Raw genomic sequence first — 22,972 nt, 5'->3', positions numbered from 1 at the left:
GGGGGCCCCTGAGCTGGCCAGTGGTGTCAGCACAAGGGGAACCCTGTGTGGCTGGTGTGCGGGTCCACAGACGGGTGCCCTGGTGCACGGCCAGTTGGGGAAGAATCCCGTGTCCCCACGCAGGGTGGCTGAAGCAGGAACTGAACAGATGGTCCTGCTTGTCCAACCAGACAGGACAGGCTCCGCGGGCTCCCTTTCCTGCTGCGGTGAATGAGCAGATTTCACATGCATTTCTTCAAGAACCAGGAATCCAACGCCACTTTGTGGTGCAGGAAAGGGGAACACTGAGGAGTCTGAAAGGGACTGTGTCAACACACAGCAAGCGGCACACAGAACCCCGAGGGCTGGGATTCCAGAGCAGACCCTGTGGGGAGCGAGGGGCTGCACTCCTCACCAGCACAGCACTCCCCCAGACCCACCAGGAGGCGGGAACCCTGGCTCGTGAAGGGCGGCTTCCTGAGGAGGAGACATGGAGGTGGCTCTGGCAAGAGGAACAAAGGAGCTGCACAGATCAAGCCACCAGGCTTCAGGAGGACATGGAGCTCATGGAGGACAGATGGCTGGAGCCATGAGCTGGGGGACCAGAGGCCTGCAGGATGGAGGTCCTTTGAGCCATATAGGAAGGGGGCTGGGCCTCTCCTCCTCTGCCTAAGGGGGCACCTCAAAGGCTTACAATGCAATCCCACAGCTGGCAACCAACATGAACTCAGCTCTTCCTAGGCCGAGGATGTGGGACAGCAAGAGGCACACCCAGACAGTATGACCTTCACATCTGACCCCAAATTACTGGAGGAGTCACTGAAGTGTACGAAAGCAGAAGGAGGCGTTCACTCTACGCTGTGGGATGATGAGGGAGGGACGGAGCTGGCTGAGCACCAGCCCACAAAGCAGCATGTGCACCCCTCCCTTTCCCCAGGGACCGCAGCTGCTGCAAGCAGACACAAGGCAGGGCTCCTGATGCCCGAGGCCCGTCACACTCTGTAACCAGTGCCAGTATCGCCCGGCCATCTAGGGCGCCCGGGTTATGCACTGCACCAGCGACATGCTCAGCTCTGGGGCACTGGACAGGTGCTTCCTCTAGGACCCTCCTGGCAGGCGGCCTCCCCCTGGCAGGGCTCTCTCAGCCTTACCCCAGAGCAGGCTGGGCTTTCCAACATACTTTGTTAAGACATCCAGATGGTTCAAAAGTCAAATATAAAAGGTATAGAGTGAAACACACACTGCCCTCCAGAACACTCTCTCGTGATCAACCAGGACAAGGCCTCTCCTCACACTCATTCTCACGCTCAGGCTGGCGGCCCTCGCGTTGTTCCCTGGGATGCTTCTGGTGCGATGTGCGGCCTCCCGCTCCCCTCTAATGTCCTGATATTACTTAAGAAGGCAGTGCCAGGCCTACGACCAAGTCAAAGGCAATGCCCTGGTTCCCACTGGTTAGCTGAGCTGAGCTTCACCCACACAGGATGCTCAGGTCCTGCAGCACCCTGGGATCTGCTGTTTCTATCTTAACCTGATCTGATGCTCCCACGGAGGTGGTTTCGGGATGAACGTTTGGGCCCTCCCGGGGCGTCGGCATGGAGCCCGACAGGAGCGCAGCGGTACCTTGCACGTAGTACTTGGTTCTGTCGGAGGTGCCCACTTTCCTACTGAAGTGCTCGTCGTTGGGCTTGACCTGGCAGATGTTGGCTCCGGAGCATGCGGGGTTAGTGGAGCTGGTGATGGAAGAGAGCTGGATCTCATACAGGTAGTTGTCCCCGTTGGTTCTCATGTCCCCGGAGGCACTGAACAACCTGCGAAGACACACAGTGGCTCAGAAATCCCTCAGGGAGGACACTTAAACATGACCACACGACCCCCAGTCCCCAGAGGGGCTGCAGGGTCCAGGATGCCTCCTGTCTCCTTGTTCCAAACCAGGGCAGCAATTCCGTGACCCCACAGCGACTAGGGCACCAACTTCCATCTGCCATCTCACTGTCCTGCCCCGCTGGCTCCACACTCTGGCAGGAGCCACTTCTCCAATGCCACCTCCAGTGCCACACACACTTCACGCTGCCCTGTACAGCCAGTGGGCATGGCTGGTCACCAGGGCCAGTGCACCCCACGGCAGCCCAGGGACACTGCTGAACAGACCTCCATCCCCACATACTGGTAAGCCCAGAAGACTCCTGCTCAGCCATGCTTCCAGAGGGCTTTGGCTTTGACCCCAGGCTTCCCAGGAAGTGAGGAAGGAGGGGGACCTTATTTTTACACTCATGAGAATTTACCATCTTTAGCACTAAACCTTAATAGCTGAGTAATGCTTTCCTTTGGTTTAAGCAAAATATGATGACCGCTTCAGCAACCGTAACTAAGACACACAGACTATTTACCTTACAGGGTTCCTGTTAGGTAGGGAACGGCTGGCTTGCGCTCGAGTACATTTTAATGCTCAGAAGGGAAAGGATTCACTTACTTAAAATAAATATCCCCAAGGCTGAAGCTCTTGCCATTCACAGGGTTGGTGAGGGTCCCGTTCACCATCTGCACCTCCTGCGGCCTCACAGCGCAGGCAGCCCGCGAGTCCCAGCGGAAGTAGTAGGTGCAGCTATCGATATCAAACCTAGAGGGAGAAAACCAACGCCGGTCACCCTCTGGCCAGACATGCAAACAACTACCAGAAACCTTCAGAGGCCCTGAAGGAGCCCTGGACCCAAGGCTCCCTGACTGCAGTTGGGCCTCCCAGGACACCTGCTGGCCCCACACTGAGCAGTCCTGGGGTCCGAACGGGGCCAGGAAGGTTGTTGATTCACCTTTTCCCAGCACCATAATAAGGAGGATGACTGCACAGCCTATCAGTAATGTGAAACTCAGGTACTCATTCCATACAAAGGCTTTAAAATTTAGACCCTGTTCAACATTTAAAATCTGCTCCTAGACTTTAGAATTTCTAATTCACAAACTTCTCAGATTTACATATTGAAAAGTCCTTTGATGCTGAGTACAGAGGTGCATATCTGTACCCCAGGTATTCATGAGGCTGAGGCAGGAGGATCCCAAGTTCAAGATGGACCTTAGTACTTAGCGAGGCCCTCAGCAATTTAGCAAGACCCTGTCTCAAAAAATAAAAGGACTGGGGATGTAGCTCAGTTAAGAGCCCTGGGGGCAGTCCCCTCTACCAAAAAAGAGCAGTCCTTCCACAGTGTCTGGGACTCCCCTTTTCCAAGCCCAGATTCCAGAAGTTACAGGCTTCTTCCCAGACAGCAGCTCACTTGCTCCCCCTGTTGGCCAAACTCCTAGCACCACACACTGCTTCCTGGGAATTCCAAGACAGTCTAAGAACACCCCAGGTGCTTGCTGGTCCCACTGCTTGAGCAGCTGAGTGGTACCATCAAGGCCCGTTGGTTCTACTCTGACATTTAAAGACAGTGGCCAGTTACATACTGCTCAGCTGGCTCACACAGCAATAAACCCAGAGCAGGAGCATATTTTCTAAGGACAGTGAGGCCAGAGAAATCACACTGGTCTGTAACTGTGTGTCAGTATTCCACCTGGGACTCCCTCCCATGGAGGGCAGCCCTGGTCCCTTGGCCCCAAGTCTCAAGAGCCAGCCCCTCCCCACACTGACAACCCGAACCCTTTGGCCCCAGTGTGTATGCCAACCCCCCACATGGAAACCAGAGAGCACACTGCAGAGCCCGCCGAGCTCTCTGCGATCCCACCGAGCCCCCTCTCCTCACCTCTTGAATGCAGGCCTGCCCACTGTCTTTGCACAGGTCAGCTCTATCACAGAGGACGCAGTCTTATTTTCACCACAGCGATAGCCTTTTGAGTAAGTGACAACAACTTTGTCATCTGAAACAGGAAAATGACTGACATTAGTTGAGTGCACTGGAAAAGTCTCAATGTCAGAGATCACACCTACTTTCGGGGCAAGAACAAAACACGTGTGCAGCTCTGCGGAGGGTTATCCACCTGCTCTCAGCACTGCCATGCAGGGCGGCCGCCTGGCCTGCACCACCATCACCACGGCCACACCTGGCCTCCAACTCACGTCCTTCACTCACAGGCTCCGTGTGTTGGAATGCTGACCTGTGGGCCTCCATCACACCTCAGAATGGAAACACTCTCCCAACCCATGTGATTCAGAAATCTGGGTGCAGGGCAAGCGCTCCACCATGGGAACCCCAGGCAGGACCTTAGATAATGGTAGTGACCATCGCTACCCACACAAGTTCAGTGCCACTCTAGAGCCTTCCTGCCTGGCCCCTCATCTGAGCCTCTTCACAACAACAGAGCAAGGGTCAGAGGGAGAAACCTAACCCAGAGAGCAACTCTGGGTTTTTTGGATTAAATCAAGCTCTACCTTTGAACATGGCATTAGAGGGAAAATTAATCAATAAGCCTTGTAACTTCCAGAATCAAAGAGAAAAATGGGCCTATATTCTTAAGTGGCAAAGATCCTAGGTGGCGTGGCAACCAAGTGCCAACCCACGTGCTGTGGCCAGGTCACTGCAGCAGTACCACTGCTGTTGTCCTGCAAGCAGCCAGGGCCTGGCCTGGCTCAGCAGACACACGCCACCACAGGGCAGGAGCACGTCTTACAGAGGGCCATGTCTGAGAGCCACAGACCCCCCACACAGGAGCACACGGGTGAAATGACCTGGCCCCCAAAAGGCAGAGGCCAAGGCAGCAGGGATGAATTGCAGATGGGAGGTAAGATGGCTCAGTTCTCAGCCATGCACCCAATTCAGAGCTGCTCCAGTTCAGTTTGTTTTAAATATTGGGTTTCTGAATAAAAATTTTGGTAGAAAATTTCCACTGCTCTAAGGAAAAACTCAGGATTCCCAGGAAATGGGCATTCTCTATTTCCAGTGAGCGAAACGATGTGAAGACAGAGTTGAGAGAGAAACAGAACAAGCACAGGCTTGAGTCACAGTTCAGATGCCACATGCTACCCGGTGACACACACAACCTTCACCCGGGTCTTCCCTGTGACCTGGTTTATGCTCCACCCCACATAGTGGAGAACTGCTATGTGCCCCAGTGTGGCAGGGCCAAGAGGAGGAGCGTTCAACAGGCGACTAGGCCGTTGTCCTGGGAGAGGGGTCCCAGGGAAGGAGGAGCTCCGCCCCTTCCCCCTTCCCCCTACCTCTTGGGATGGTGTCCCAGGAAGGCCCTCACCAGATACCAGCTCCCTGACCTTGGATTTCCAGTTATCGGAACTGTGAAAAACAAATCCCTGCTTATTAAAAATCACCCCAAACCAGGTGTTCTGTGATAGCAGCACACATGGACTGGCAGAATACTGGTCCTGAGAGCGGGGTGCTGCCGTCATGCACCTGGGCCGCGGGACCCGGGGAGGCTGGGAGAATGTGCAGGAGCAGGCTGCGAAACCCCTGGGTGACGGGGAGGCAGGGGGCAGGACAGCACAGCCCCCGCCCCCAGGGACTGAGGGACAGGTGTCGGGCACCAAGGGGTGGGGCAGCAGGAAGCCACCCTTGGAGCAAGGCCATCCTTGTCACAGGGCCGCAAACCACTGGAGCACTGCTGAGTCCTAGGGCTTCAAGGAAGGCAGGGCTGGAGAGCAGCGAGCCAGAGCGCCCGGCACAGAGCACTGCGCAGCCAGGTGCTGCGCTGCCACGGGCCACCCAGCCGTCCCAGTCAAGGAGAGGCGGGAAACGACGTGCAGACAGAGTTGAGAGAGAAACAGAAAGAAAACCTTTGAAAACTGCCACCCTGGCCAGCTAGAGAAGGAAAGGCAGGTTCCAGAGAGTACACCAGGCCGGCCACGCGTCCCTGCTGGGCAGATTCCCGTGGATGGGAGGAAGCGGTGCTGTGTGCACCAAGGCGAAAGGACACCCAAAGGCATTTCAGAGACTTCGAGGCAAGAGGAGACCTTGAGGGCAAGTCCCCAGCGGCGCCCTCAGGAGCTCAGCCTTCACTGCCTGGGCCCCCGTACCCCTGGGGTGTCCCCTGCATCCCACTATACTCTTGGCAGCCCAGTGCAGCCCAGTGGAGTCCTGCTGTACAGGGGCCTCAGTGGCCTCCACCTAGACACCAAAGGCCGAGCCGGACAGCTTGGGGCCCAGGCAGACACCCGACACAGGAGCACCGCAGGGGGCCCCAGCAGGACAAGGCCCAGTGGAACTGTGTGAATCGAGCAGCCTCGAGGCCACAGGAGTGCAGAGCCACCGACACAACACAGGCCTGGAGGAGCTCCAGGCTGCAACCAGCCAGCAAGGCTGGGGGGGGGGCCTGCCCCTGGACCTGGCGGCCACTTGGTCCCAGGGTGCCTAGGAGTGGGCACAGGGAGGGAAGATCAAGCTGGAGCCTTAAGATGTAACATTCCCTGCCCTGTTGGGGCCTGCTACCCCTTTGGTAATAGAAGGGCTGTGCTCTGCCCATCTCTGTGTTAGATTCTGTAAACACACAACTTGCTTTGATTCCACAGGCTTCCAGACAGAGGGTCGTTTGCCTCAGGATGGACTGTGTCCGGAGCTCGGCCACATACAATTTAGATGAAAATGGACTCTGAACTTCTAGATTGGTGACAAAACAAACTTTTGAGGTTACTGGGTATGAGGATGGCCTTAGGCCTGAACCCAAGAAACTCCATTTTAAAACTCCAGTTTGAAACCTGCAGTCTTGCCAGGCACACCTAACAGAGCCCTCCACAAACCAGTCACTTCCCCACCCTGACAAACTCAGAATGAAGCCGCTGGCAGGCTGTCCTCGCCCAATAAGAGGGAAAGGCCAAAAGATCAGGGTGAAGACCTTCAGACCAGATGTTCTAACCCCGGGGAAAATGATGTCACTGGGAGATCTGGTGGTAGCTGGTAAGGACTGAAGGGGGGGGGGGCGTTAAAAGCCCCCAAATTTGGTATAAATGATGGAGCAAATGAACAGACATTCAGCCAGCGGATACTGATGCCCTCACGCTGAGAGCCTGATGAGGACCTGGACTGACACCCCCACGTGTCATCGTTTGCTGATCCTCTGCATCTTCCTCACCGCTCTCAAAACTGTACAGCCACATCTTGTCCCTGGTGAGTCTCCCTACAACCCTCTCCTCAGCCGGCCGTCAGCTCCACCCCAGGAGAAGCCTGCCGTGGTCTGAGTGCACACCTGCTGGACTTCAAGCCTAAGCCTTGAGACTTTTGATCTGACATTTGAACTCGGCACGCAGAGGGAAGGTCTGTCATGAGCCTGGCATGATTAAGTATGTGTGCAGTGCTTAGAATTAATTAAATCCAGAACTGTTTGTGTGAACTCATTAATCTGGAATTGTTTCTGTGAATTGATTATGTGTACTGCAGTGCCTAGCATTAAGAATTATCATTTTCCTGCTTAGGAACCTATAGAGTTAAGTTGTATTAAGTGATTTGAGTGAATAAAGCATTCACTAGGGCAGAAGCACGTGGACATTCTTTGTTTCTCCCACTGACCTGCATAAGTCACACCTTTGCCCATTGCAACACTGGGTTGGAACAAATGTATTTCATGGGAGGGGACATGAAGCTGGGGGCAGAACGCTGTGGTCTGAATGCGTTCCCCAAAGTCTGTGTTGGAAACTCTGGCTCACAGCCCCTTGTTGAGCAGTGCGGCAACAGCGGCATAGAACCCAACTCTCCACAGGGAGGGTGATTTCGGGGGATGTGGCTTCTCCCTCGGCTGCAACCTGCAGAGCCTCGGTTTGATTTTTACCAAAGGTTACAGTTATTTCCTCAGAATTCTCTTTCTCCATTCCCACATCTCAAGCTCACTTGGTCATCCTGTAGCTTAATCAGCCCGAGCCCCAGAACCCCACTGGAGCCTCACAGGCAGGCGGTGCCTCTAGCAAACCCAGTCACCTCCTTCCATCACGGAAGAACCACCAACTGAGCAACCAACTGCACAATGAACCCTCTGTCGAAGCCATTAAACCATCTATTTTCCAAATCATCAAGAAAATGTACCCTGAACTATCTCCACTAAGTCCTCATGCCACTATCTGCCCTCCAAAACAGAACCATGAGTGGAACACAACCTTGGGAGGAACTGGACATGCAGTCTGGACCTGCAGTCTCAGGGAATACAAACTGGCACAGACCTCCACGTTCCAGGAACTGCCAAAATTTCAGAGACGGAAATCACAACAGGACGCTCCCGCCACGGTCCTGCACCCTCCCACCATAGGATAGCTCCGTCTTCCAGTCCAGGCCCTGGAACCAAGCAAGACGGGGACTCGGAGCCTCACCTATGACATCCAGCCTTTGTGTGTGGACGAGTCCCAAGACCTGCACTTGACCAGACGCGCTCTTCTTGCAGATGCTGGCTCTTTCCGAGCAGTCCAGTGGCCCCTTGTATATTCTCTGGCACAGATTTATGAAGTACCTACAGCAAGACAAAGGAGGGGTAAGCAGGGAGGTCTCTACCCTGGCTCCACCTCCTTGCTGGAGGCAGATCGGACACAGCTCTTCCAGGCCCACGAGCCACAGCCGAGGAGGGCTGAGGAAGGGAGTGGCCCACGCCACACCTGCTGCAGACCAACACCAGGCAGAGCGAGGAGCCTGCGGGGCACGGGCAGTGCTCCAATCCTGGCAAGTGGCGCACCATCCTTCATGCTACTTCCTCCTCCAGCTCCCGGCCTGCCCTGCGGTGAGGCCCTGGAGAGCAGAGGGCAGCCCCACAGGGCACGGTCAGGACCATGAACCAAGCCGGCAGAGGCCAAGCCTAGGGAGCTCTTGCCAGAGAACTGAGAAAGTCCACCCCCCGCCCACACTCGCAGCAGGTGGCCCGTCCAGCAAGGGGCAAGCCGACCTGTTCAGCCAGCCCAGCTGTTGGGTCTGAGGGGTCATCTCTGCTCACCCACCCATGCTGCTCTGACTGCACGGCCACTGGGTGGACACCGGTGACATTCTGGGCTGCCTCCAGGAGCACAACCACAGTGACAGGCACCATCAGCACCACACGTACGTGTCTGGGGTGAACCACGACGAGCCAGCAACCACGGAGGGACCCTAAGCTCCCACCTGTGTGCGCAGGGTACTCACGAGGTTCCTTCGTGGACGAAGAACCAGGACCCGGTGAGGGAGGAGAGCAGCCGTAGGTCGTAGGTCTTGTGCTTCTGAACGAACTTGCACTCCATCTTCCGGGGCGGGCACACGACCTTCGTCTTCCATTCAAACGTCACCTCACACCCACGGACTTCACTGAAGACCTGCGGCCTCCCAATATCCTCGTCTTCGTCACACTTAAATATGATCGCAGACGTCCGGTGGCTGTTGGCTAGGGAGCAGTAGGCATGTTCCGACTCTCCAGTCTGGCTGTCCCCGGGCACTCACCCCACCCTCGCCAGGCTCCTCCCAACTCTCCTGTCACGGGGCTGCCCCCCAGATGCAGCCCCGCCCTCGCCAGGCTCCTCCTGACTCTCCTGTCACCGGGCTGTCCCTCACCCACAGTCACCCTGGCCCGGCTCCTCCTAACTCTCCTGTCACCGGGCTGTCCCTGGCGCCCACCCCACCCTCGCCAGGCTCCTCCAGACTCTCCTGTCACGGGGCTGTCCCCCAGGTGCAGCCCACCCTCACCAGGCTCCTCCTGACTCTCCTGTCACAGGGTGGTCCCTCACCCACAGCTCACCCTCACCCAGCTCCTCCCAACCCCTGTCACCGAACTGTCCCCTAGGTGTAGCTAAGGCACTCCTTGTCTGTTTCTCCCATGCAGATCCCCGCAGGCCAGGCCCCACAGCACTAACCCAGGTCCTCACTGAGCTTCAGCACCTGATTCCACAGCGATGAGAACACAATATCCAAGCAATAAAATACCTGCCACAGCTAAAAGTTCAGTGTCATCAGAGACCAGGAGTAACTGGTGTTCCACCAAACCCAGCAGCAGAAGCAGAGTGTCCCTCGTGAACTTACACCTAAGCTCCTAACGTGTCCTGATCATTTACCAGAACGACAGATCTTCACACAGTGACCTCGCTCTTCCTGGACACTCCCATCACAACAGGCGGCTCCAGGCTTCACAGGAGCAAGGGCACTAAATGCGGCCCGAGGCCCCGGCCCCTCCCAGCCACTGAACGCTGTGTGTGCCACCCAGACAAAAGACCACCATGAGCCCCTTGCTTCTCCTGAATTCGCCAGCCACTCTGACCCGTGACAGGCAGTGATTCTGCTGGGCATGACTCTCAACCTCCAGGGCTGAGCACTGCAGTGGACACGAGTCCCCAGGCCAGGGAGGGGCCCAGCTCATCTCAACCCAGAGCAACTACAGCGTTTCCTGTGGGCAACAGTCCCAAGACGGGAAAGCGATGTATACAGCAGGTCGATGCCCCGTCCACCCGCACGTCCACCAAGCTCTGGGCTGAACAGAGCCTGGCGGGGACCAAGGCCGCGCCGCCACTCACTCTGCCTGCAGAAGCCCCACTCGTGGTCCCGGTCATAGTCGGCGGTGGTGCTGCACCAAAGCCTCGCCCGTCCCTCCAGAACACACTCCTCGTAGCTCTTCCCGTTGAACGTGAAGGGGAAGACACAGGGGTCACCCGCCTCGGTTTCTGGAAAGAAGAAGAACATCCAAAAGACCCAGGCTCAGTGACGGCAGCCACCCAAGGCCACCCCGGGAAGAAGACCTAAGGGAGCATCCGCCCAAGCCACCCAGGACAACCGGGATGCGCCTGCCGAAACGTGAAGGGCACCTGACGGGATGAGCACATCGTGGCAGGAGCCCTCACACCCGAGGACGCCACGTGACCCATCCAGTTCAAGCCCACGCTTCTAGCACTCACAGGGCTTAAAGCTCACTCCTTGGATTGTTCCCGCTGCTAAGCCTACTCTCAAACTTACTAGGAATTTAAAATTTACCTGGAGGACAAGTGTCGCCATTCACGTAACTCAGAATGACCGCTTCGTCCTGGTGCCTGTAATCCAGCTGCATGGATGCCAGCCGACCAAAGGACGCCCCCTTGCTCCCAGACAGCAGGCAGACGCCACCGTCCTTGCAGCCACCCTGTTCCGGGCCGGCTGCCGCGGTGCACACCCCCACGCTATACGTGCGCGACCCTCGCGTCACCTGCAAGGACAGACAGCACACGTGGCTATGGCTGCAGGCAGCACCTGGGACTCCAAGTTAGAAGCGTCACTGCAGCTTGTGCAGCGGTGGCCACGAGCTACACCCAGGTGCCTCAGGGCCACCGTGCATTCACCTTCTCTCCAGGCCCTGGGCCACCTGCAGGGCAACCAGGAATGCCCTGGGGTTCTCCAGGCACCTCCGAGTGGCCACCACAAGGTGCCGCCCCTCCGGCCCAGGCCATCTTCCTTTCTCTGGCTTCTCCCCGGGATTGGGGGGGCCCAATGTGGCTGCTAACCTGTCCTCCCCAACTGGGCCCAGAAGAGAGGGGCCCCTATGAGACCACAGGCTCATCCTGCTTTCTGAAGCAGGCAACCCCTTACTTGGGACACTGAGCCAAGAGCCCAGCAGATGCTCCACATGAAAACGTGCACTTGCTCTCCTCGCCCACTCCGTCCTCCCAGGATCCCCCTGCCGCACACCTGAGGCTGTGTCCCAGGAACCAGGGTACTGGCTCCAGCAGGGACACAAGGGCTAGCCACTCTCTGGCTGCCAGGCTGAGGCAGGAGCGGCCCTGTAGCCTGGCCCACACCCTGGACGGACTCAGCTAAGAGGTCTAGCAGCTATGCTGGCAGTGACAGAGACCTCCCTGACGGCCGATGTGCAGACACACAGGCCGGGGCTCCAGCACAGGGAGCTGCACACCAAGTTCTGCTCACACGGGGGCAGCTGCCAGGTTCTTCCTGACGTCACACCACTGGCCGGAAGACAGCTGCCTCTATGACGAAAAGCCAGGCTGACAAAGAGCTATTCCTTCTGGATTTCTGCCAGCCAAGCTAGATCTGACCCTGCCCCATGGACGTGTGGTCCCCTGCATGTCCCAAGATGCCTCGTCTGTTCTCCATCTGTGACAGGGTCTCATCGCCTGCCTCACAGGGTCATTTGATCCTCGTGAAGCTCAGAAACCCTCCAACCCACAAGCTGCAACCCAGTGCCGGCCGTGCCCATTAGCCAACACTCCGACCGCCTTCCTGTCGCACCGAGCCTGGACGCCCCACACGGAGCTGCACACGCCAGGCACTGTCAGGGCGGAGCCACCAGGCAGGACAAGAGGCCGCCAGGCTGTGGAAGAGCTGTTTACCTTGAAGGTGCTCCTGGAGAGGCTGGAAAGGTTGAAGCTGTAGAGCAACTGCTCGTCCGTCAGGGCGCAGCCCTCTGTCTTCACCTCGTCTGGACAGACGATCGGCGTCTCCCACTCAAACACAAAGTCACACTCGCTGGTCCTTATCAGCTTAGGAGTTCCCTGTGGTCAGGAAGAGCACAGGTCTTAAAGACCACAGGGCCCAAGCATGGCAGCCACACGCTGCACTCCCTGAACCCCTACGGGTGCCCAGGAGGGCAGGGCTGCAGCCACAGTTGCAGGGATCAATGGGGACCTGTGATCCATAGGGGCAGCTCCCCAGGGAACAGCAAGCAGGACCAACACAGTCTTAGGGTGCAGGCTGGCACCTCTGACTGCTCGCACAGCCCTATAACACCCTTGCTAGCTGCAGGTTGTCACTCCCTGCTTAGAGACAGAGGAGAGTGTGGGACGTGCCACACCGTGGTTCATAGGAGAAAGGGAGTCTCTCAACACCCAGAGACAAGCCCGTGAGGGGACATCACCACTGCTAAGGAGGGGCGAGTGTCCAGATGCTGGGGATGCATGTGACCAGGGAGGGGCAAGGCACCATGTGGCCAGACATCCCACAGGCCGAGTACTTTGAATCTGCCTGTTTATTCTTCCCTTAGAGCAGCAGAAACAGATGACGTGGCTGGGAGCTCCACCAGCCACTGCCACAGAAAACCTCTTTTCCTACGATTCAAATGGAAAAGTACTTCCACTAAAGATGGAAACTCCAGGGAAGAACGTCTACTCAGAATCCTTCCAAAACTGGACACATTCAGCATGAGATGCCATTTCTAAAATCAAGTGAGCATGTCCACTCTCACAGGGCAGCGGCTGTGGGAATTCCTAAATCACATCCCCTAATTCCACCAAATTCCACCTGATGGCAGCTTAAAGCCAAGGACAGTTCGGGCTTATCTGCTTGTGTGAGATAATCTGACTCCCCTGAAGAGGGGGTCTGTGACCAAGGAGGGACTCAGGGCTGAGTGACAGAGGCTCTGTCCACCTGCCACATGCTGAGTGTTTGAAGCAGTGCAGACGACACCCACAAGCATGCAGATATACTCACGAGGGGGCAGCTCCCTGCTTCTTGGTAACTCAGCACCATGTCACACCCTCGGGACTCATGCACAGGGACAGCTGAGGGCTGGGAGGTTCCCTGGGCCTCTGCACAGAGCAGCCAGGGGCAGCGATGGGAGCTTCCCCCAACAACTGTCCTTTCCTCGTGCCAGGGGCCACCAGGTCATTTCCTGCCATTGTCAGCACATCCATATCCAGCACAGTGACCTTCCCATCAAACCTGCTCTAGCTAGGATGCCAGGACCACCACCTGTGCCCCTCAGGGTGAGATGAGCCTGGGGACCCAGGGCGTTTAGGATTCTCAGAGGCAATGCAGGATCTGTTATTTCCATCACATAGCACAACCCCCAAACCCTGTGATCACGCTCATCGATATTTCTGTAGCAGGATGTATGAATTTTCACAACAGATGGGACAAATACAGATCATAAGAAGCTTCAGTCCACTCATTATTAAAGGGGTGACAAGTTCTCAGAGCCTCAAGGACCTCAGAAGCACAGACCAGGGCTGAGGCCGTGCTACCCAGGAAGAGCTGCCCGTGGGAGCAGGAGCTGGACCTGCTCGGCCTCCACAGAGCCACCCCAGTCACTGAGACACAGGAGCCGGACCCTCCCATTTTGACTCCTTTCACACTGGGGTGGAGGGCTCAAGGGAACCAACCGGCAGACACAAACTCTTCATCGCAGAACAGTTCTCGTTGTAATGGAAGTTGGTCTTATTCTTAAAAAGCACCAGAAAGGTCGATAACTTCCTAAAGTCAAACGCACTATTTCACCAAAGCTGTGCTTTTGTTCTTTGCTGACCTTTGAATTTAGACTAAGTTCAGAATGATGCCCAAAAGTCTGACCTCTCTATAAGGAGGAAGTCAGTTTAAAAAAAAAAAAAAAGGTAAGACCCTTAAATACATGTAGCCAATGCTGGGTGCCATTTCTACACTCAAAGGTCACAAGTTTTTGAATCCCAACACGCCTCCACGCAGGATGAAGGTACTCATTCCTCAGACCCAGATGCACCCTGAGCTCGTTACCCAAGGCAGGTGTTTCGTACCCTTTGACCTGAAACGTGCTTCACAGTTATCCAGCCTGACTCGCCAACCCACACTTAAGCGTCTACACTGACCGGAGGTCACCTACCATGCTGACGCCTCTCTTGCAGTGGAAGGCAATGAGCGAGGTGTAGTTGAAATGCCTGTCCGCTAGGCATGGAGTGCTGCTTTCAAAATTCAGGTAAATTTCATTGGCCACTGGATTGAGGATCGGAGGGCCTGTGACCCGGCCAATATCCTAAACAAAGGAGAGAGTGAACAGCACTTCAGGAAATTAGTTGTTCCAAGGTTAGTGGAGTGAGAGCTAATACAGAACTGTGAAACTCACACTTCACCGACTCTGAAAACCAACAGCACCTAAAGACACGGGTCAAGGCCATGCCAAGTGGGAATCTGCATAGGGACCCGGGGAAGCCCCGTATGGCAGGTCATCTGTTCAGGAACGAGAGGTGTTTCTAGCAGCCACTTTTCAGAGTCTCAAGGTCCTCCCTACCTGATGGTGGAGGTGGGAGCCCCAGCTTCGCCCACCCCACCACCCCCATGGACCTACCCATTCCCTCAGCTCATCGGTACCCACTGGGCGGGTCCTCAAAAGAGGGGACAAACTGGTTCACCAATTTTTATTGCTTAGTGCAGCCACAGACACACAGTCGCTGCTCAATCAGAATTTCTAAATGAATAAACAACGAATGAAAGAAGAGTGAATGGCCAGGAAAGGGACATGTCATGAATATGTGGACATGTGCATGAGCGAACATGCATGAGCGTGTGTGTGAACACGCATGTACTGCACATGCGTTTCTTCCCTGTGATTCGGTTCTTGGCTGCTATTCATTCATCACCATGGAGCATGTTCGGACCACATGACTGACACAACACCTTCTTCAGTTAAAGAAAGTCAGGACAACATTTAGAAATCTGATGAAGGATGGCCAAGCAGGAGAATTTAGCAAGCCAGATCTCTAAAAAATGACTCACAACTGAAGCTCCCTCACCTGCCCTGTTGCTCACGGCTACAGCCTGTACCACACACCACTTCCAGTGTCCTCTGAACCAAAGGTACAAACAGTATCCCACCTCTCTCTCTAAAACCCATATCGAGGGTTTACCCTTGGGAGCACTCAGACACAGAACAAGTACAGAAACAGAGAACTTTTGAAATACATTTCAAGTACAAAATCACCCCAAGAATTTGACAAAATATGAATATATCTCATGTAATTTTTTAAAATCCAAACCTATAGTAAAAGGTACAAGTGTAAACCAACACTTTGAAGAGTTGTTGTTAGCAACTGCACTCTTGCCCTTGTTTATAAGTTGCTACAAAAAAAAAGTGCCCATATTTCACAAGCATTTTCATTACACAGGTATTTCAGACTAAGAAACCAATCTAGCCAATGTTCCTTCCTACCACTGAAGACTTCTCTTTAGCCAGGTATGGTGGTGCACACCTATAATCCCAGCAACTTGAGAGGCTGACAGGGGAGAATCATAAGTTCAAAGCCAACCTCAGCAACTTAGACTGTTAGGCACCTAAGGAGACCCTGTCTCAAAATGAAAATTTAAAAAGGGCTGGGGATGTGGCTCAGTGGTTAAGTATCCCTGGGTTCAATCCCTGGTACCAAAAAAAAAAAAAAAAAAAAAGGATTCCCCTGATCAGGGTACTCTGAGACTCCTAGAACAACACTAAAGTCTACCTATACATATAGGTTCACATTTTCTTACACAGATTAATGACTGTCTGGCTACCACTCCAGGCTGATCATTCAGCATTCAAACCCTTCACCTTACCCAGAACACATAGCCCAGCTCATTTCTCCACTTTTCCTGACTAACTCACCCCCAAAGGCAAGAAGCACAACACAAAGGTTTCTGCCAATAGTCCCGCAAAGACCCTCGCCACCTGGAGGCTCCATACTCACTATCGGGGGGCCACTGACTGGAACTTTGCACACCGCAGACCCGGCAGGACAGGGCACCCCGTGCATTGGATTCAGCGGCTGGCAAATGTTGATGTAGAAGTCCGGGTTGGTGTCGGAGGTGTCATCCTCACTCTCATCGTAGGCCTCGTAACCGCCAGTGCGGTGGATGAGCGGGGACAAGTCGATAATGGAGCTTCCGTTCCTCACGGAACACTCTGTCTGTTCAACAGGAAAGAGCGCACGTCGGTTCTACAGGGGAAGATTTCCTAAGGCTCCCACGGTAAGGATTCAGAGCTGAACCACAGGAGCACAGGGCAGGCAGAGGGTCCCGGTGCTTCACTCCGTAGCACCGGGCGGGAGTGGACAAGGCCACCAGTACCTGTTTGGGGGGGGGGGGGGGGAGTGCAGCAGCTGAGGGGCCGGGCTCGGGCATGGGCTTCCCGTCCTGGACTCACCGCTTGCTCGCAGGCCAGGGGCGTGTGCCAGGAGAAGAAAAGGGTGCACGTCTGTTTGTCCAGGGAAATGAGCATGGGCCTGTTTGTGGGCCCAGCCTCAGGCCTGCACACAAAGCTGATGACACTCTTATAGCTCAGGCCAGACTTGGAGGGACACGGGGACCCATCCTCGTACACCAGCTGTAGCACCTGGTCCACATAGGTCAGCTTCTTGCTGGCCTTGCCCACGCTGATCCTGGTCTGTCCGAAGCAAGCCCCTGCATGTGGGAGGAGGAGGAAGGCAGAGTCAGGGATGTCAGTGGCCAAGTTTTCTGAGACCTTTCCATAAAGTCATAAGTCACTAAGTCTGGCTTTGGCCATCACTGTGCTGAGCTTCACAATGCAGCCCCCCAGGCCTGAGTACTGCTGAGATGACGGTGTGGGTCTTGGCTCTCCTGGTGACTGCCAGTGCCAGAAGCTGGGCTGGGGACAACCAGTCAAGGGAGACAACACTCGAGGGGCCGCAGCACTCACCCACACCAGGAGCACAGTTTTCATTGTCCCCACAGATGCTCATGTAGACGAGCCCCTTCTCGCTGTAGGCAGCCGTGAAACCAGTTCTGCCACTCAGAGAGCTCAGGTCGAAGAGGTGTCCTGTAGTGGAAGGGGAGGGACACAGTGACTCCAAGGAGCTCAGCCTCGGGGAGCCTGTCTCCAGCAAGCTCATGCGGATACGTCAGTGCAGGTGTCAGGCCCCCTGACCCCTCCCCACAAATCTCCACTGACGGTACCCCAAAGTGCTCCCACTAGCCAGTGCATGTCATGTGACCACCGTCCCCAGCTTTAGGAGATGGTCCCCTTTCCCCAAAGGCCATCATGGCTCCCAGCACCTGTTCCTGCTGGAGTACCACGCAGCCACAAGGTCTCCCAAGGCCTGCAGACAACCCGATGGCATCCACCTGCCAGGGGACCACCACGCACTCCTTTCCAGGCACCCAGACAGAGGGAGGCAGAAGCCTCCGGCTCGTCTTGTCTGCCAGGTGGGCTCTGGAGTCCAGAGGTAGCATTCAGGAGCTCGTCACCCCCATGGGAGGACGAAGAATGGCTTTGAGAGCCAGGGGCCTCTCCCACACTGAATCAGAACCAGTGTGAACACCAAGGCTGATCCAGAGGAAGGGCCTATGTGCCCAGCCATGGGATGCTCCTGCCAGGGTGCCTGGCTGTCCACCGCCTTCCCTCGCCTCTCACCTGTGCTGGGGTTGGTGGCAGCCCTGCCCCCTCACCTGTGCTGCCTGGCACAGCCCCGCCCTCACCTGTGCTGGGGTTGGTGACCTGGCAGTCGTCGTGCACACTACTCCTCACGGGGCAGGCGGCGGCCGTGGGCCAAGAGAAGGTGTACTCGCACTCCTCCACGGCGCTGATGAACAGGGGCCTGGAATTCTGCAACAGGCGGACGGCAGCCGGCGTCACACAGCTGCCACGCGGGCAGTGCCAACCCTCACCCTGCAAGACCCCACGAGCGCGTGGAAGTCCTGCTCAGTGTCACTATGGGACCAGGGCAGGTCAGCAAATGTGAAGGGTGGGGACCTGTTGCTGAGGCGCCCCGTGGGCCCCACGGGTGGGTCAGGGAAACCAGCTGAGAGGACCAAGGTGGCCCAGCAGATAGGAGAGGCTCTGGGGGGGCCAAGGCGACACAAGCAAGGCTGACTGGCGGGACCCTGACTGCGAGAGCTGCCCTCTGCTGTGGCTCAAACAAAAGACCCAGAGGGCTGGTCATCGGTCCTACCAGCCCTGCCCCTGGCAGCAGTGTGCTCACGTTCATCTCGGACACTTCCCATCCTCTAGAGAGCGGGTACCCAGCAGTACCCTGCGGTCCAGGACCCTGGTTGTGGGGGAGAGCCCCCTCACGACCTTCCCTCCCCTCCTGCATGTCAGGAAGCCTCTGGTCCTGGACCACGAGTGCCCAGCCGCTCACGGACGAGAAGGCTGCAGGCCAGCTGCCCAGGAATCTGGCTGAGCTCTGAGGACTTCCAGGAGGACCCTCGCTGCTGCTGGAGGGAGGGAGGCTTGGCCCCTGGAGCTCCCTGGGACCCAGCTCCTCCCCCACTGCCACTGGCTCCAGAGGACCGGGCAAGCCATCCTCCCACGGGCAGGGCTGCCCCAGGTTCTAGGAGTCCCTAGGTTCCTGTGTCCCGAGAGCCGTTTCCCACCCTCACACTCAGCAGCACACCCAGCGCACCACCCCTGACGGAGAAGGCGGCCACGTGGCCAACACCTGCCCAGCTGCGCGCACCAGGCAGAACGGAGCTCAGGGGAAGAAGAGCCCTCACGCACTGCGCCTGACACAGCCACTTCCCACGGCTCCTCCACCCTCCTGACAGCCAGCAAGGCAGGGCTGCTCCAGGGTGGGATGAAGTCACGAACCAGGTTCGCAGCTAGGAAGAAAGAGCACCCCCAAAACAGGCCTCCTCCCAAGTTGCCTCCTAGAAGGTGGGCAGCTGTCACCACTCTTCTCTATGCCTCTGGGACCGAGACTGGCTCCACAGAGCACCAACTAACAAGCCTGGCCCTGCGAGGCTGAGCACCCGAGGAGTCACAACTGTCCCCCTGGATAGCAGACCCAGCTCCTGCCCAGCTGTGTCACGGAGCTCTGTGACCCGAACCCCAGGGATGCACGGATGCCTATCTCGCTGGCCCGCAGATCTGCACCGTCATGGAAGCCACGCCACTCACCACTTGGCTCTCGCTGCAGGTGAACCGGATGGTGGCTGACTTTTTCCGAATCTTGTCTGGACACAAGTCGCCATCCGTGTACTTTAGGACAATCACGCCATCTCTCCACTGAGGACCGTCCCTTACCCTGCCAAGGTTCACAGGCTTGGAGCCATCCAGCAGACACACGGCCGCCTCTGGAGGGCATGGCTCTGCAACGTGAGGAGACACGACGAGGCATTACCTGCAGGGACTCAGTCTGGCTCTGCTGGCACCAGTCACAGTGGTCACACAGGGGCCCCACCAAAACCCCAAATGTGAAACCAGCCTCAGCAACTTAGGAAGAGTCTGACTCAAAATAAAAAGAACTGGGGATGAGGCTCAGTGGGAACCTGGGTTCAACCTTCCAAAAAAGTAAAAAACACAGCTTAACCCAAAGGGACAGCAGTGGCCACCAGACTCACCCACTCCAGCCTCCATCCCAATGCCACTCCGCTTCACATAGCACTTTCTCCCCCTGAAGTGCTATTTTACCACAGAAGGGCCGGGAGCAGCCATGGGGTGTGGTGGGGACAGCCAAGACACAACAGATGCATCTTTTCCCAGCCCCACACAGGGGGAAGCCCCGACTCCTCATTAAGTCAACAGGATGTTCTGAGTGGTCTGCACTGTGTGCCCTGTATTCAAGATTTACCAAAAACACTCTGCCAGTTCCCGGTCACCAAAACCGCTGTGCCACCTGCCCCAGCTTAAGCAGCAGCCCACACCACAGTGCAGGACCACAGGGTCACAGCCCACCCCACAAGGGGAAGTGGGCCACAGCCTCCCGCCACACCCATGAGAACACCTTTTCGCAGTTAAAACAGCTGCACCCCGAGCTTGGCGCCTGGACTTCTCAGGAGTGCTCATGGGCCCACACATGCCCCTGACCTCGAGTCTCCACCCTGGTACTAGAGTCCCTGCATGGTGACGAGCACAGGGCACACACCAGGGTGCCTGTCCCAGCCTCCACCTCCCACCCTATGAAGACACACTTGCTCCTTCCCTTCCACCTACTGCCGATCCTCATACTCAAAGTAACCACGTTCCCACCCAAGCCCTCAGCAGCGGGGAGCCTGGGCCACACCAGAGATCAGTCACCGAGACCCTTAATTACCCTGCCTGCCCCAGAGGCGCCCCCAGGTAACCACCCTGCTCACCAGTGCCGGCCTGTGGGGCCAGAGACTTGCAAACATTGATGAGGTAGTGCTCAGTGGCCCCCGTCCTGGTCACCGCCTCCCAGTTGTCGCTGTATCTCGACAGGGGTGAGAGGTCATAGGAATTGCCAGCCCCATCCCTGCAGGGAGGAGAAGGCCACAGTCAGTTCAGCGCCCCATCCAGAAGGTTCCAATGTTGTCCTAGGTGAGGCTTCACCCAGGGACAGAGAGAACGTCACAGAGGATGCCCCTGCCCAGCCAGGCAGACCGCCTTGACACCACTGAATTTTGAAGACTTACATTAACAAAACTAAGTCCAATCCAAAAATCATCTCCAAGTGCTGGGCACACACAGGCCACGAGAGGTGGAGCTCGCTGGCCAAGAAGCCAGCAGCTGAGGACTCAGGGCACACCAGCCACTCCAGGAGCAGCCCGGCAGGCCACCTGCTGTCCAAACCCAAGGCCAACAACAGGCACAGAAGGAAAACCGGGTTGTGCTGACCTCGTGCCCAGGATGAAGACGCGCTGCTCTGCATCAGGTGTGCACAGCACTGAGCACCAGCATGCGCCAGGCCCAGCAGGATGGCAGCTGAGCAACTGCAGACCCACCCCTCGGGCTCAGCACTTACAGAAGAATGAACAGGGCCCATTCCTCCGGAAAGTGCCGGCGAAGCCAGGGCGTCGCCTGGACACGTAGAACCACCTATCCTAAGGAAGCCAGCAGAAGTTGTTAGTAAGAAAGACCATGGACAAAACCCAGGTCTTTCGTGTAGAGCATGCTACATGGTGACAGGAGCTGAGGGGGAAGCTTGGGGAAGTGGCAACTGTAGCGAGAGCAGCCAGGGAAGGCCTCACTGAGGGGACCTCTGCGTAAACCCCAGAAGAAACGGAACAGCCTGAGGCCCAGGAGCAGCAGCACCGTCAGAACAGCGTGAGCCAGGGGCCTGAGGCACACAGCCTGGTGCACTCAAAGAAAGGCAAGGATGCCAGTGGGACAGGGAGAGTCAGGAGTGAAACAGGGGCGAGTCAGAGACCCACCACGGGGACGGCACGTGGGGTCCTTAATCCCAGTAAGAACTGCAGCTCAAGCTTCCACATGACAAGGGCCTCCCTGCACTGAAGTCTCAGCACAGTCTGGCTGACACTTTCCCACGGCCATGTGTCAACTACACTACTGACTAGTGGGATATTCGGCAAGGGCAGGGGCAGGGAGCCCACTACAGCAGGCGCTGCAGAGCAGCAGGCAGGGGAGAGGCAGAAAGTGGAACCAGGTGGAGTCAGCAGAAGCCGAGAGGCAGCCAGAGGTGCAGCAGGGAGGAGAGCTCAGGGTCCAGAAGCTCCTAAGGTCCTAAGACCTTACGGGAGAAAGGAAAATGGCACTGACAACCGTGGGCAGGAGGGGGAGGGGCCAGAGGTCGGCCAACTGCAGGTGGAGGGGCTCAGAAAGAAACTGCTGAACACACGGGCTTCTCCTCAGCCGACTCCTCCCACAGCACCCACACTGCAGGGGTGCCAGGCCAGCGCGGGTGGGGGGCTGCACCTGGGGGGCTCTGGCGCCCCTGACACTACAGTGTGAGTATGTGGGGGAAGGGGTCCTAGAACCAGTCCCCCAGGGACACCCATGGATGACTACGTTTGTTGTTTTTTTTTTTTTTTTTTTTTTTTTTTTTTTTAAGCCTACTGGGGTTTGAACCCAGGGGGGCTCTACCACTAAGCTACATCCCAGCCCTTTTCATTTTTAATTCTGAATCAAGGTCTTGCTAAGTTGCCCAGCTGGCCTTAAACTTGCAATTCTCCTGCCTCGGTCTCCTGAGTTTCTGGGATTGCAGGTGTGCGCCACTGTACCTCACTACAATCTTCATCTTGAAAACAGTCAACGATCCTGTTGGAGGCTGACCAAAAGGGACATAGGTGCCTGTCATGGTTCAGATGTGAGGTGTCCCCCAAAGCCTTACATATAAAGCAATGCAAGAAGGTTCAGAGGGGAAAAGATGAGGTCGCAGCCTTAACCTAGTAGATGAAGTGACCCTTGACGGGATTAGCTGGGTGGTGGCTGGAGGCACAGGGGGCGGGCAGAGCTGAGGGTGTATATTTTGTTATCTGGAGAGTGGAGTCTCTCTGCTTCCTGATTATCATGTGAGCCGCTTCCCTCTGCCACACCTCGAGCCCCCCGAGGAATAGATCCTCCTGTCTACAGGCGAGAGCTCTGAAACTGAGAGCCCTCAAAGACACTCATTCTCCTCCACACTCGTCGTGCTCTGGTCATTTAGTCCCAGCAGTGAAAAAGCCGACTAAAACAGTGCCCTTTGGAGTTACAGAGGGTTCCAAAAAAACTACAAGAAATTATATAAGTAGTGGAAAAGGCTGAAGGGAGAAGATGGGGAAGGAGCTAT

General features: G+C 56.4%; 1 protein-coding gene across 1 annotated transcript in view; it reads right to left on the bottom strand.

Moving 5' to 3' along the window:
• Positions 1-22,972, bottom strand: part of IGF2R (insulin like growth factor 2 receptor) — a 96,924-nt gene that overhangs the window by 7,753 nt on the left and 66,199 nt on the right. Inside the window, exons 30-44 of the mRNA XM_081295320.1 lie at positions 20,583-20,719; positions 19,405-19,595; positions 17,985-18,111; positions 17,206-17,325; positions 16,693-16,949; positions 16,238-16,456; positions 14,404-14,553; positions 12,164-12,325; positions 10,818-11,025; positions 10,364-10,510; positions 9,009-9,243; positions 8,213-8,349; positions 3,714-3,828; positions 2,450-2,596; positions 1,600-1,787 (exon numbers count right to left, since the gene is read on the bottom strand). Of these exons, the coding sequence (XP_081151446.1) occupies positions 1,600-1,787; positions 2,450-2,596; positions 3,714-3,828; positions 8,213-8,349; positions 9,009-9,243; positions 10,364-10,510; positions 10,818-11,025; positions 12,164-12,325; positions 14,404-14,553; positions 16,238-16,456; positions 16,693-16,949; positions 17,206-17,325; positions 17,985-18,111; positions 19,405-19,595; positions 20,583-20,719 (2,540 nt within the window). The remainder of the gene's footprint in view (positions 1-1,599; positions 1,788-2,449; positions 2,597-3,713; positions 3,829-8,212; positions 8,350-9,008; positions 9,244-10,363; positions 10,511-10,817; positions 11,026-12,163; positions 12,326-14,403; positions 14,554-16,237; positions 16,457-16,692; positions 16,950-17,205; positions 17,326-17,984; positions 18,112-19,404; positions 19,596-20,582; positions 20,720-22,972) is intronic.

Source organism: Spermophilus citellus (assembly GCF_964194105.1).
Source record: "Spermophilus citellus genome assembly, chromosome: 5".
Taxonomy (NCBI): Eukaryota; Metazoa; Chordata; class Mammalia; order Rodentia; family Sciuridae; genus Spermophilus; species Spermophilus citellus.
Note: the sequence above shows the minus strand (reverse complement) of the source record. Positions and strands in the feature narration are given on the sequence as shown.